Source organism: Corvus hawaiiensis, chromosome 2 (genome assembly GCF_020740725.1).
Source record: "Corvus hawaiiensis isolate bCorHaw1 chromosome 2, bCorHaw1.pri.cur, whole genome shotgun sequence".
NCBI lineage: Eukaryota > Metazoa > Chordata > Aves > Passeriformes > Corvidae > Corvus > Corvus hawaiiensis.
This window is the reverse complement of record NC_063214.1, coordinates 32,286,440-32,300,260: the sequence shown is the minus strand read 5'-3', so window position 1 is coordinate 32,300,260 and position 13,821 is coordinate 32,286,440. Positions and strand designations below refer to the sequence as shown.

At 51.3% G+C, this 13,821-nt stretch overlaps 2 gene segments (V, D, J or C); both read left to right on the top strand.

The window, feature by feature from the left end:
- Window positions 1-1,103, top strand: LOC125322059. The segment is given in 2 exon segments: window positions 1-289; window positions 716-1,103. Coding segments are annotated over 2 exon segments (345 nt in total).
- An 11,127-nt stretch (window positions 1,104-12,230) lies between these two features.
- Window positions 12,231-13,183, top strand: LOC125322058. The segment is given in 2 exon segments: window positions 12,231-12,371; window positions 12,798-13,183. Coding segments are annotated over 2 exon segments (438 nt in total).
- The last annotated feature ends 638 nt before the right edge of the window (window positions 13,184-13,821 follow it).

Here is a 13,821-nt window from a genome sequence, read left to right as displayed (position 1 = left end):
GCACACCCACGCTCACAGCCAGCAGGAAGCCAGAGGAGCAGAGCACATGCACCTCATGGCTGCCTGCAGGTGTCATTCCCCACCGCTCCCGGACAGCCAACTGCCTTGTCACATTTCAGACTCCCTCTCCCTCCCCTGCCCACCCACTGAGAGACGCATCTCTTCCTCTCCTCCTCTCCTCTTTGCACATCTCCGTGTCTGTGCTGTCACCAGGCCCAGGTTGCTGGAAGGAGGTGGCCTTTCTCTATGGATTTCCCCCGGTTCCTTGTGGCCATCCTGCTGCCTGTGGGTAAGTGGGCTTCCCTTCCCCTTCAACAGCTGCACTGGAGCTGCTGCTGCCTCCTCACCTGTGCCCCCAGTGCCCCTTCCCCAAGGCGTCCAGGGGGAGGATGGGCAATGAACCAAGGGAGCTTTTCCACCACCTATTGAATCAGGAAACTCTGCACAGCTACAAATTTCTTTTTTCCTGTCCCATTTCAATACTTCACCTGAAAGTACCAAAGTCATTCTTTCTCAAAGCAGATTTCCCATTGTATTTAAAACTGGTTTGTTTGGGGCTTTTTCATCCCATGTGTCTTTTTTGCAGAAACAGGGCACTGTCCCATAGCTTTCTGGTATCCTGGTGGCATTCCATCCCATGACACACTGCAAGGATGTGTATTTTTGTCCTCTTCAATGTATTTCACTTCCCACATTTCTTCTCTTGTCTTTCCAGGCTGGGCCCTTCAGCAATCACCAGATACAGTCGTCCGGGAGGGAGACCCTGTGACTCTGGAATGTTCTGCATCAGGGAAAACTTTCGTAAACATGTACTGGTACAAGTTGCCCATGGAGAAGGATGCCAGCATGCAGTTGGTTGTATATTCAGTGGAAGGTGGCAAAGCAGATATTGAGAAGGAATTCAGAAATCGCTTCCAGAGTAATGGGACTCGGAACAACCGTTTATCTGTGAAGATAGATCATGCCCTACTCAATGACTCGGGCACATATTTCTGTGCTGAACAAGATCCACAGTGACTCAAAGGCTGGTGCAGCACAGCACAAACCTTTCCAGGCAAACAGGGATCTGCCACCAGCACACACTGAGCCCTGTGTTTGACCGAACGCCATTTTCTTCACTTGCCCTCCAGCTCTCCAGGAGAGACGAGGTTATGCTTGTCTGTCTTTCTGTCTGTGCATCTGTCTGTCTTCTTCATGGTCTCTAGCAGCTTCTCTATTCTCTCCCATGTGGGTATCACCTTTCTTCTTGTCCTCACTGTCTCACCTCATTTCTCTGCCATTCACAGAGAAATACTCTGTCCCCCTGACCTTTCCTCTCCATCCTCCGACACCTTCCTATTTCCTTCATTCTCATCCATCTCTCCTTCCTTTCAGTCTGCTACCTCAGCTCATGCAGAAGCACCATGTGGAATGCTTTGCACAGCCCCTTCCTTCTCCACCAGCAGGAAGGACAAGGCCAACTGGTCCTTGGCCCCACTGGTCTCCAGGCAATGGGCACACTGCTGTGCAGCAGGGACCCCAAGTCACACCACTACCCTGGCATCTGAAGACTCTGATGTTTGAGAGCTGTCCTGAGTGCACAGGAGGAGACAGCCCAAGTTGGCCATGGAATGTCCCTGGTGACCAGGGCAAGGACTGGGAGGAAGAAGTCTGAGTGAACTCTTCAGCAGGGGTCGTTGGTGTTTGCCAGCATCTTGTCTGGCCCATCCACTACATCCCCTGCTGCTTGCTGCAAGACATGAGGGCTGCCCTGCCTTGCTTATTCCTCTTTATCTCCAGCACAAAACAGAGTGCAAGGGCCCAGGGGAATCTGATGCTCACAGAAATTTTCATAATCCATCAAGAACAGAAGCTGGAAATTCCTTACTGGAGTGTGAGGCACAGGCTTGGTCAGAGGTGCTGCAGCTCAGCCCATCGCTGTGGGGACAGGGAGGTGCTGTCTTCTGCTCAAGTTGTTGTGGGTTAAGCCCAGTCAGCAACTCGGTGTCACAGACACTCACTCACCACCCCCTTCTCCTGCTGGGATGGGAGAAAGGGTAAAACTTATGGGTTGAGATACAAACAGAGCAAGAATAGGAGTAAATAAAAAGGGAAAGAGAGAGAAATAAAACTCATCAAAATCCATGTGATGCACAATACTGTCACTCACCACCCACTGACACGGGGCCCAGCCTGTCCCCGAGCAGTGATAGGGAGCCCCTGGCCAGCTCCCCTCAGTTTCCATCCTGAGCATCATGTTGCAGGGGAGGAAATATCCTTTTGGCCAGTTTGGGTCAGCTGTCCTGGAAATGCCCCCTTCCAGCTGCTTGTGCACCTGCTCTCTGGCAGAGCATGAGACACTGCAAGGTCCTTGTAGTGGTTTGGACTAAAATACTCATTACTGTTTATCTTCTGTGAGATAAGAATTAGGAGAAATGCAAAGCAGGCACCAAACTTGAAAGAATATAAAGAAGTTTATTAACAGACCTAAAAGAGGGGAAAAAAAAAGTTATACCACCTTCAGAACTCTCCTCCTCCCCCCACCTTCCTCCCTTCTCCCACTGGCAATGTAAAAAGACAACCCTTAAGATGTTCAGTCTGTTCACCATTTCCATAATAACCTTGTTCAGTCCATTTAGAAAGAGAAGTCTCTTCTTGCTCGTGCTATGAAAACATTATCACAATGAGACAGCCGCCCGCTTCCAAATATTGTTCAGTCCATTTAGGAAGAGGAGTCTCTCTGCCTGCGTGTGAGTCCCTTCCCCCGACTTGCAGCTTTTCCCGCAACTGCTTTCGAGGGTCCACTCTTGAAGTTTTTTGGGGTACAATTTTAAGGTTGAGCCGTTCAGAAACAAAAACAGAGGCCATTCTCCTTCCCTGGGAGCAAAGGGTCTTCATCATCTTCATCTTTAGGACTATCTCTGGGAGCATCTCTAGGGACTGAGGTTTTCTCCTTTCCCATTTGGAGCAAAAGTCCTCATCTGGTCCATCTCTCCCTGTCCAAACTTCTCATGAAATTACAGCTGCGTCAGCATCTGCCTATCTCAGCGCAGGTGCTTTTGCTTACGAGTTGAACACTCCACCCCCCATATCTTCATGAAATTACAACAGGATACTCTGATATATCATAGCTTCACAACAGAATTTCAGCTTTAAGCATCTCCTCTCTCTCTCTTCCCTCAGGTTTTCAGCTCTTCACAGCAGTAAAAGGGTTAATCTCACCTCGGCTTTGCAGCTGGAATGTTGAATTTTTCTTATCGAAGTGGAGAGGGGGGAGAGCCGAGCCGCTCCGGCTGCCCACAGCAAGGCAGTGGGGGGGGGGGTTCCAGGGCTGGAACAGGTCCATCGGCTCCAGGATGGCCGTGGCCCGGCCCGGCCTGGCCCAAGCAGGGCCTGGCTGGGCCCGCTGGCCCCCGCACGGGGCCCGCAGCCACCTGTCCCAGCGCCAGAAACGAGAGAGAGCTTGGAGGGGGAGTTTGCCTATTCCTAAATGTGTATCACAGAGGTGATCACAACTTTAAGTGGTTTAGAGAATTGTCCATATTCAAACTGGCCAGCTGATAGGTTCTATCAGTTCCCAGAGGAAACTGTAAGCACCCCTTAGCAAGGACATCCCTTCCAGGACTATGCTTGCTAACCTATGACAGTCCTCGATTTGGGGTAAGCAGTGCTTAACTACAACTAAAACTCTGTTATCAATATTATTCTCATGGTGAATTCAGACCACAGCACTGTAACACAGTCTCCACCAGTTGATCCTGTCTCCTGTTTAGCACCTGCATAGAGTTTTCCTCAGGACTTCCACTGAATTTCTCCTTCAGAGGAACACTGAGTTGGCTGACACCCCACTAGCCTTCTCCTTCCCAGAGTCCATGGGCAGAAGTTCCAGCAGGGATCCTTGCCGATTTCCACTTGTTTCTCCTTGCCTATTGTCAGGCAGAGCTCCAGGCACAGGAAGGAGAAGGTTGAGGGAAATGTGATGCCAGCAGACTGTTGTAGCAGGGATTTCTGCAACATTTACAGACAGCGAGGGCCGTGGAAAGAAATAGGGACCAATTCTTGATAGATCATGTTTCAGAGATCTTTATTCTGCAGCCGCATGGCCGGGGTCCTGCTGAAGAACCGAGCAAACATGGGACAACCAGGGTCCTCCCCGCGCAGGGGAACACAAAACAACCAATGGGGAACAAGATTGATCAGGGAGTGGGGAAACTCTGTAGGCCAAGCCTCTACTCCAGGGTCCCCTCCCCTCGGTCCCCACACCTGGGGGGGAACCCCAACACTTCACCCTTTTGTTTTAACTAAAAGGGATTTAAAACTTCACATTGGAAACAACTGGATAAACATAAGATAACAAGCACAGTTTTAAAAGAAAACAAGCCACCCTCCTTAGTCTCTAAATGTCCAAACAGATTTTTTTTCTGGAACATCTTAGGACTGGCAGAAGGGTGACAGGACTCTCTGAGCATGCTCTGTGGGGAAACTGAGGCAGGAGAGGGTTTCTTTCATCTGTACCTGTTGGGACTCCAAACAATGACAGTTAATTTCTTCCCTCCCCCTTTTCATCCCCGCCTTGGCATCAGAGAGGAATTGCTGGGAAAGGGAATTGTATTGGGAAGCCATGGGGTGAAAAACGGATTAGGAATAAATTAGGGATGGGGTAAACTTTGGAAAGCGTTCATATTGGTGTAGTGGGTTGGGTTTGTAACCGAGCAGAAACACCAATTTAGTATAGTGGTTTGGTCCAAAATACTCATTACTGTTTATCTTCTGTGAGATAAGAATTAGGAGAAACGCAAAGCGGGCACCAAACTTGAAAGAATATAAAGAAGTTTATTAACAGACCTAAAAGAAGAAAAAAATCATACCACACCTTCAGAACTCTTCTCCTCGCCCCACCCCCCCACCTTTCTCCTTTCTCCCACTGACAATGTAAAAAGACAACCCTTGAGATGTTCAGTCTGTTTATCACTTCCATAATAACCTTGTTCAGTCCATTTAGGAAGAGGAGTCTCTCTTGCCCATGCTATGAAAACATTATCACAACGAGACAGCCGCCCAGGTTGGTTCTCTGCTCGCATGTGAGTCCCTTCCCCGACCTGCAGCTTTTCCCACAACTGCTTTCGAGTGTCCACTCTTGAAATTACTGGGGTAAAATTTTAAGGTTGAGCCATTCAGAAATAAAAGTTCTCTTCACCCATCTCTGGGAACATTTCATCTCTAAGAACAGAGGCCCTTCTCCTTCCCTGGGAGCAAAGGGTCTTCCTCATCTTCATCTTTAGGACTATGTCTGGGAGCATCTCTAGGAACTGAGGTTTTCTCCTTTTCCATTTGGAGCAAAAGTCCTCACCACTTCCATCTCTCCCTGTTCAAACTTCTCATCAAATTACAGCTGCTACAGCATCTGCCTATCTCAGTGCAGGTGCTTTTGCTCACAAGTACAAGTTGAACGCTCCACCCCCCGTGCCTTCATGAAATTACAACGGGTACTCTGATATATCATAGCTTCACAACAGAATTTCAGCTTTAAGCATCTCCTCTTTCTCTTCCCTCAGGTTTTCAGCTCTTCACAGCACTAAAGGGGTTAATCTCACCTAGGCCTTGCAGCTGGAATGAAGCTTATTGCTGCTGGTCACATGATCTCTGCCAGACAGCGGTGCCACTTTTGCTGAAATCTTGGCAGCACTGGAGAGGGGGGGAGCTGAGCCGCTCCAGCTGCCCACAGCAGGGCTGGGGGGCTGGGGGGGGGGGGGGGGGGGGGGGGTGGTTCCACGGGTGGAACAGGTCCATCGGCTCCAGGATGGCTGTGGCCTGGCCCAGCCTGGCCCAAGCAGGGCCTGGGCTGGGCCCGCTGGCCCCCACACAGGGCCCGCAGCCACCTGTCCCAACACTGGAAATGAGACAGAGCTGTGGGGGGGTTAGTCTATTCTTAAGTGTGGATCATAGAGGTGGTCACAATTTTAAGGGGCTCAAAGAATTGTCCATATTCTAACTGGCCAGCTGATAGGTTCTGTCAGGTCAGGTCACAGAGGAAGCTGTAAGCACCCCTTTTCAAGAACATCACTTCCAGGACTATGCTTGCTAACCCATGACAATTGGGTAAAAGGGGAAAGAAGGCTGTGGGTAGGGAGGTTGCTGGTATGGCTATTGTTTACAATTTGCTGCATAATGGCTGCCTTTGACCTGAATACCCCCAGGCCCTGTCATGTGGGCTGTCTATGGGCCTTTTCTTCCTTGTACAATATCAAAATGTACAACTTCCCCATCTCCTACACTTTGGAGGTATTTTTCAGGGTTATTCTTCTTAATGGCAGTTCTATGGATGAATACATCTTCCCCTGTGTCATCTTGTGTTATAAAGCTGTAGTTGTTTTTGACATTGTACCATTTCACAATTCCTGTGATTTTTGTGGCTACAACTTCTCCTATTATGTGCTTGCATCAGTGTTGTGGCTGCGGGTCCTACGCGGCTGCTGCTTCGCCGACGCCAACGTCTTGGCCGGGCCCCCACGTTGCGGCTGCTCCACGCGGCGCTGCTCCAGTGCATGTCTGGGCCCTGCATGGCCCCGCGTTACCATCGCTGCCAGCCCTGTGCCCTGTGAGTGGTTCTGCTCCGCCAACTCCACGCTGCTTTGAGAGCGGCCCCGTTTTGGCTCAGTGCTGCACTGTGCAGTTTCTCGTGTAAACAGCCGGGGAAGGGGCAAGAGCAGTCCCACGTGCTGGTTCTTGGTTCCTGGCTGTTCGCACGAGTCTCCTCTCTGCTGCATGTGACCCATGGCACCCGCGGCACCTGCGGCATCGCTCCCCCACTTGCAGTTGCACAGCAGGGGACCCCGAGACAGGGATGGGGTCTGCGACAAGGCATGCGCTCCCAAGGGGCTGGGCGCATCCAGCGAAGGCACCTCTGCCAGCTCGGGCAGGGGAGATCCTGTGGCTGCAGACACGTGCCTGTCTTGGGGTGACTTTGGGATGTGTATCCCATATCACTGCTCAATGCCCAGAAATTAATTCTTGTGCCTTTCCATGCCTTTAAATTGAGCCTGAGAGGGGGAAGGAAAACTGAGCAAAACTTTCTCAAAGCAGTTTGCAGCTTGTTCAAGGTCACACAGAGATAGGGACTTTTTTTTCTAGCTGTGGCAGGGGAAGCAGCCGGCTTGCGACTTCCCGGTCAGGTTTTGGCCAGTTGTTCAGTTTCTTTTTTTCTCCGGAGAGAGACTGAGAGTTGAACTTTGCTTTTCCTTCCCTGGAATTTCAGATTTTCTGCCTTTTCTGCTGGACTGCTTCAACCTCAGTGCACATCAGGAGGACTTTCCACTAGGCACAGAGGGCCTGGCCCTGGGCCAAGTCCCAGCTCCAAGGAGACCAAAGGGAGGACTCCAACACTTTTTCCCAGGTCTTTTTCTCCACAGCGAGTGATTTTATTATTTAGTATTATTTTCCTTTTCCTGTGTGTTTGGTAAATAAATAGATTTATCACCTTCACTTTCCTTCGAGGAAAATTTATTATTCCCAAACCTGGTGTGGGGGAGGGCTGGTTGTGCCTTCTCTCAGAGGATATATTTCTAAATTTGGCCAAACCGGTACAGTGCGCCTGGGAAGGCTGCCGCGTGGTCTCAGCCATGTGATGACAGTCATCTTCTGCCATAGAGGTAATGGGACCATGCACATGCTTCCCAAGGGCTTCATTAATTACAGGAAATGCACAGAGAGGTTCTATCACTAGTACATGTTTTGATTGAGCCATTATCTTATCCAAGATCTCGGACCAAAAATCGTAGAGACCAGTTTTAGGGGGACTAACATCAAAAAGGAAGTCTCGAGAAACATAAGGGAAATTTTTGAAAAGCCAGTCAAAAAAATGTTCTAGATCTCCCAGAGAAAGTTTCATGTCTGGCTGTGCCAGGATTTCTTTAACTTCCAGATACATTTCCTTCTGTGGCTTAGACAGCCCCATTTCCCACGATTCCTGCATAGTCCAGAGAGAACAGCCAAACAAAAGCAAGGAGAGAGATCGAGAGAGTTTCTTTACTCACGAATTTTTGGGATCTTCAAAATCTTGATTGTTTCACGGTTGCTGCCTCCAGGGATTGATATGCATTCCTCACCATCTGTTGCGGCGGGGATTTCTGCAACATGTATAGACAGCGAGGGCCGCAGAAAGAAATAGGGAACGATTCTTGAACAGATCATGTTTCAGAGATCTTTATTCTGCAGCCGCATGGCCGGGGTCCTGCTGAAGAACCGAGCAAACACGGGACAACCAGGGTCCTCCCCGCGCAGGGGAACACAAAAACCACCAATGGGGAACAGGATTGACCAGGGAGTGGGGAAACCCTGTAGGCCAAGCCTCTACTCCCGGGTCGCCTCCCCTCGGACCCCACGCCGGGGGGGGGAACCCCAACAGCAGACCTCGGTAGAATGGCCTGTCACTCGGTCCCTGTGTTCCTGTCACCCTTCCCACTGTCCCAAATGTTGATCCCTGTGCTCATTGGGTTCCCCAGCTATCCTATGCAGAGGTTGTCCCACGCAGGAGAGGCCACGTGGATGTTCTTCAGAGCAGAAACACCTGAGGGCGCAGTGGAGAGGATGCAGTGGCCTGGGTCACCTCAGCCTGGGAGCAGAGAGCAGAGAGGTGTCACTGGCAGAGCACGAGTGAATGAACTTGCACTGTGCAGCTCCTTTCTAGACCCCAGTGCTCCCACTGGCTGAATCCCAGCGGCAGCCTCCACACCCCGCTGGAGGACAAGCTCAGTCGTGCCAGGAAAGCAAATCTCCTTGGACAGGTCACTTCACAGGGCAGAGGGGGCAATGACACTGATGCTCTCAGTGGCCTGGATTTGCCAAATGCAGTGTGTTCCTGAAGCCAAACCTCTGGAAGCCCTTGTGCCACAGGCAGCACCAGTCTGCCACAGCCTGGGCTCCCCAGCTAGGCCCCAGGTGCCAGGGAGAAGCCATCTCTGGGGGAACTTTGCCTATTTCCAGCCAGCAAGGAGAGGCCACTCTGACACCGATCCTGAGCACCCTGTCACCCACTCGGCTGTCCCTGTGGGCCACACTCGATCCTTTCTCTCTTCCCATGCCAGGGCATTGACTGTCCCTCAGCTCTTCACAGGTATTTACCTCCCTCTCCTACGGCTCTCACAGCAACGCCCATGAGAGCCAGCCCAAGTCCGAGTGCTTGGGCTGCTGTGGTGTCTTTGGGTTCCTGCCTCTCTCTCACTGATGTTATTTGCTGTGCCCACAGTGCTGCATAGAGAAAAAGAGCCATCACACAGCTGGGTGCAAAGTGGGATGGCCAGGCAGGAACTGAACCAGCCACGTCTGGGGAAGACAGGGAAAGCGCATGGGAAAATTCAAGGGAGCCCTATGTGGCCTTTATCCCTCATTCCTCCATCTCCCAAGGACTTCAGAAGCAGGAGGGCAGCGGCCAGCCTTCCTCGGCCTTGCACGCACTCAGCCTCCCATGCAAGCTCAGCACAGTTCTGCCCATACAACCCCTCCCTCCCTTCCCTCCCCACCCATGCCCTGCCTGCCCCTTCCACCTGCTGCATCTCTGCAGGGTTTCTGCTTTCCTGCCACAGTTTGGGTCATTCCCCAGGGTTCCCAGCCAGCCAATGCCTGCTCGCATTTCTTGGCCGGCCCCACCCCAAGGTGTCTCACCCTCACTCACTGCTCCCTCTTCACATATCTTTGGGCAGCTGCAAGGGGCAGGTTGCTGAGAGGGTAGGGGCTTTTCCCCCATGGTTCCCTGCTATTTCTTTGTGGCTATGCTGGCCCCTCTGGGTAAGTGAACTCAACTCAGCCCTGAGCACCTCCATCCATCCATCCCACTGCTGCTCTCCCAGCTGTGTAGCCAGTTGCTGGCAGTGCTTCATTCTGCAGAGCTCCCTGTGCTGAGGATAAGCAAAGAATGTGGTGGGCAGGAATCCCTGAATCTTCTGCAATGGCTGTCTATTTGTCTTTCTTTGTGCAGCCCGTAGATGGTTCCTGGTTTTGGACACAAACTGTCCAGGAATGCATCTTGCCTACTGAAGAGAGATTGGAAATTCACTTGCTGATCTGGAGATCTGTCCCATGCCTTGAACTGCTCCCTTGCCTGCCCTATTTCATCTCACCCTTTCCCTCCCAACCCACGGTGCCTAGTTAAAATGTTCCCATTTTTTCCTTCTCCTCACTGCTCTTTCTTTTCCTTTCCAGTGTTAGCCCTGGAACAGTCTTCAGACATGGTGATAAAAGAAGGCCAGTCCGTGAAAGTGGAATGTTCCAAGAAGAAACCCAGCAACACAGTTATGTACTGGTACATGCTGCCTTCAGAGAAGAATTCCAGTCTGACCCTACTGGCTTCTGCAATACAAGGCGGTAATGCAGCTGTGGAGAAGGAGTTTGAGAACCATTTCAAGAGCAGCAATATAAAAGGAGACAGTATCACCCTCTCAATAGACCATGCCTTTCTCAATCACTCTGGCACATATTTCTGTGCTGAGAGTGAACACAGTGGTGAGGCTGCTGAGGGAGCTGAGCACAAACTTCTCCCTGCACAAATAGGACCTGCTTTCCACCTCATGGGTGCTGCAGGAGGCAGGGTGATCTCTTCTCACTCATTAGCTCCTCTGCTTCCCAGCCTTCCCTTTTTCCTCTTCTCACATGCTGAGAGTTTATTTGTCCTGCCTTCTCTCCTTGCCACTCCATGCCTCCCTTTTTGTTACTCTTGGTTTAACTCTTACTTGCAATACACTTAACTTCTGCCAACCCTTCTTCTCCTCTCTGCCTCCCTTTCCTTCCCCACCTTGTTCTTTTTGTCTTCAATCTGCACTCCACTGCCTTCCTCTTACTTAACTCCAGTCAAGCCTGCTCATGATTCTCACTGCCAAACAGAAAGAATGCTTGTGTGGGAAGTTCTTGGTGCACCTGTAGGTAAAGGCAAGGCCAGGCAGGTGCTGAAGTAGCCAGTAGTGTGTGGGAGCTGCCCACATGCTCCTCTGTTACAACGACTTGTCTGTGGTTGTTCTGTGGCCAAGGAGTATTTACGGCAGAGCCAAAGCCTGTGCTTACTCAGGTTAAGTGTTATGTGGATCAGTAATACCTCCTTCTACAGTGGCCTCTGGGGCAGGATCCACCTGCCTTCCACCCCATGATCCACGGACAGCTTATCTTTACCAAATACATGATAACAATTAGAGGTTATGTTAGCAAGAACTGCAGCTAATAGAGATTTCCAACAGGTTACAGTGTTCCATTAATCAGAGACTCAGATGGAGGGCTAGAGTCTCCTCATCGAGTTCATTGACGCCACCAAGCTGGGAGGAGTGGCTGATACTCCAGAGGGCTGTGCAGCCCTTCAGAGGGACCTCGACAGCTTGGAGAGATGGGCAGAGAGGAACCTTCACTGCTGGGCACACAGCACAGCACGGATGGGCTGGGTCTCTGTCAGACCTCTGTACCCAAACTCAGTGCACACAAACTACGAGTGTCTCTTCCTGCCTACACTGATTTCCCACTGCCTTGGGCTGCTGAACAAGGCCGTGTGCAGAGAAGAACACATTCTTTTCTCCAGCTCAGTTCATTTGTGTCCTGTTGCTCTTTTGCAGAGTGCTGCCACAAAGAGACAAGGAGAGTATCAGTTCTTCCCTGGCATGGAGAAGGGCAGTCTGTAGCAGCATATCCTGTGGGGCACTTCCTTCTCTTCAGAAATCTCTCTAAGGCGCAGTCCCAGTGCAGAGCCACAACCAGCCTTTTGCCTCCTTGAGACCCCCCTTTGGAGCTGGAGGAGTTACAGAACTATTCTCTGTCTTGCTACAGGAGACACCAGGTTGACAGGTCAGGAGCTTTTCCCATACCTGGACAACATCTCAGCTCTGACTGGGACGAGCAGGGATTCCACCTGGCAGCTTGCAGGGCTGGGAATCTGTGAGTGTGAGGGTGGCTGCAGAGGACACAAACTGCGGGACACAGACACGAACACGCATTCCTGGGATCTCCTTCTCTTCCCATCCTTTTCTGCCATTCTGTGCATTCCTGTGCACACGCTCAGGCTGCCACACAGCCCCATCATGCTCCGTGAGAGCACTGAACTCTCCCACCTACTGAACTCCCACCTGCTCGTGCACACCCACGCTCACAGCCAGCAGGAAGCCAGAGGAGCAGAGCACATGCACCTCATGGCTGCCTGCAGGTGTCATTCCCCACCGCTCCCGGACAGCCAACTGCCTTGTCACATTTCAGACTCCCTCTCCCTCCCCTGCCCACCCACTGAGAGATGCATCTCTTCCTCTCCTCCTCTCCTCTTTGCACATCTCCGTGTCTGTGCTGTCACCAGGCCCAGGTTGCTGGAAGGAGGTGGCCTTTCTCTATGGATTTCCCCCGGTTCCTTGTGGCCATCCTGCTGCCTGTGGGTAAGTGGGCTTCCCTTCCCCTTCAACAGCTGCACTGGAGCTGCTGCTGCCTCCTCACCTGTGCCCCCAGTGCCCCTTCCCCAAGGCGTCCAGGGGGAGGATGGGCAATGAACCAAGGGAGCTTTTCCACCACCTATTGAATCAGGAAACTCTGCACAGCTACAGATTTCTTTTTTCCTGTCCCATTTCAATACTTCACCTGAAAGTACCAAAGTCATTCTTTCTCAAAGCAGATTTACCATTGTATTTAAAACTGGTTTGTTTGGGGCTTTTTCATCCCATGTGTCTTTTTTGCAGAAACAGGGCACTGTCCCACAGCTTTCTGGTATCCTGGTGGCATTCCATCCCATGACACACTTCAAGGATGTGTATTTTTGTCCTCTTCAATGTATTTCACTTCCCACATTTCTTCTCCTGTCTTTCCAGGCTGGGCCCTTCAGCAATCACCAGATACAGTCGTCCGGGAGGGAGACCCTGTGACTCTGGAATGTTCTGGATCAGGGAGTGCAGTGAGGCCCATGTACTGGTACAAGTTGCCCATGGAGAAGGGTGCCAGCATGCAGTTGGTTGTATACTCAGTGGAAGGTGGCAAAGCAGATATTGAGAAGGAATTCAGAAATCGCTTCCAGAGTAATGGGACTCGGAACAACCGTTTATCTGTGAAGATAGATCATGCCCTACTCAATGACTCGGGCACATATTTCTGTGCTGAACAAGATCCACAGTGACTCAAAGGCTGGTGCAGCACAGCACAAACCTTTCCAGGCAAACAGGGATCTGCCACCAGCACACACTGAGCCCTGTGTTTGACCGAACGCCATTTTCTTCACTTGCCCTCCAGCTCTCCAGGAGAGACGAGGTTATGCTTGTCTGTCTTTCTGTCTGTGCATCTGTCTGTCTTCTTCATGGTCTCTAGCAGCTTCTCTATTCTCTCCCATGTGGGTATCACCTTTCTTCTTGTCCTCACTGTCTCACCTCATTTCTCTGCCATTCACAGAGAAATACTCTGTCCCCCTGACCTTTCCTCTCCATCCTCCGACACCTTCCTATTTCCTTCATTCTCATCCATCTCTCCTTCCTTTCAGTCTGCTACCTCAGCTCATGCAGAAGCACCATGTGGAATGCTTTGCACAGCCCCTTCCTTCTCCACCAGCAGGAAGGACAAGGCCAACTGGTCCTTGGCCCCACTGGTCTCCAGGCAATGGGCACACTGCTGTGCAGCAGGGACCCCAAGTCACACCACTACCCTGGCATCTGAAGACTCTGATGTTTGAGAGCTGTCCTGAGTGCACAGGAGGAGACAGCCCAAGTTGGCCATGGAATGTCCCTGGTGACCAGGGCAAGGACTGGGAGGAAGAAGTCTGAGTGAACTCTTCAGCAGGGGTCGTTGGTGTTTGCCAGCATCTTGTCTGGCCCATCCACTACATCCCCTGCTGCTTGCTGCAAGACA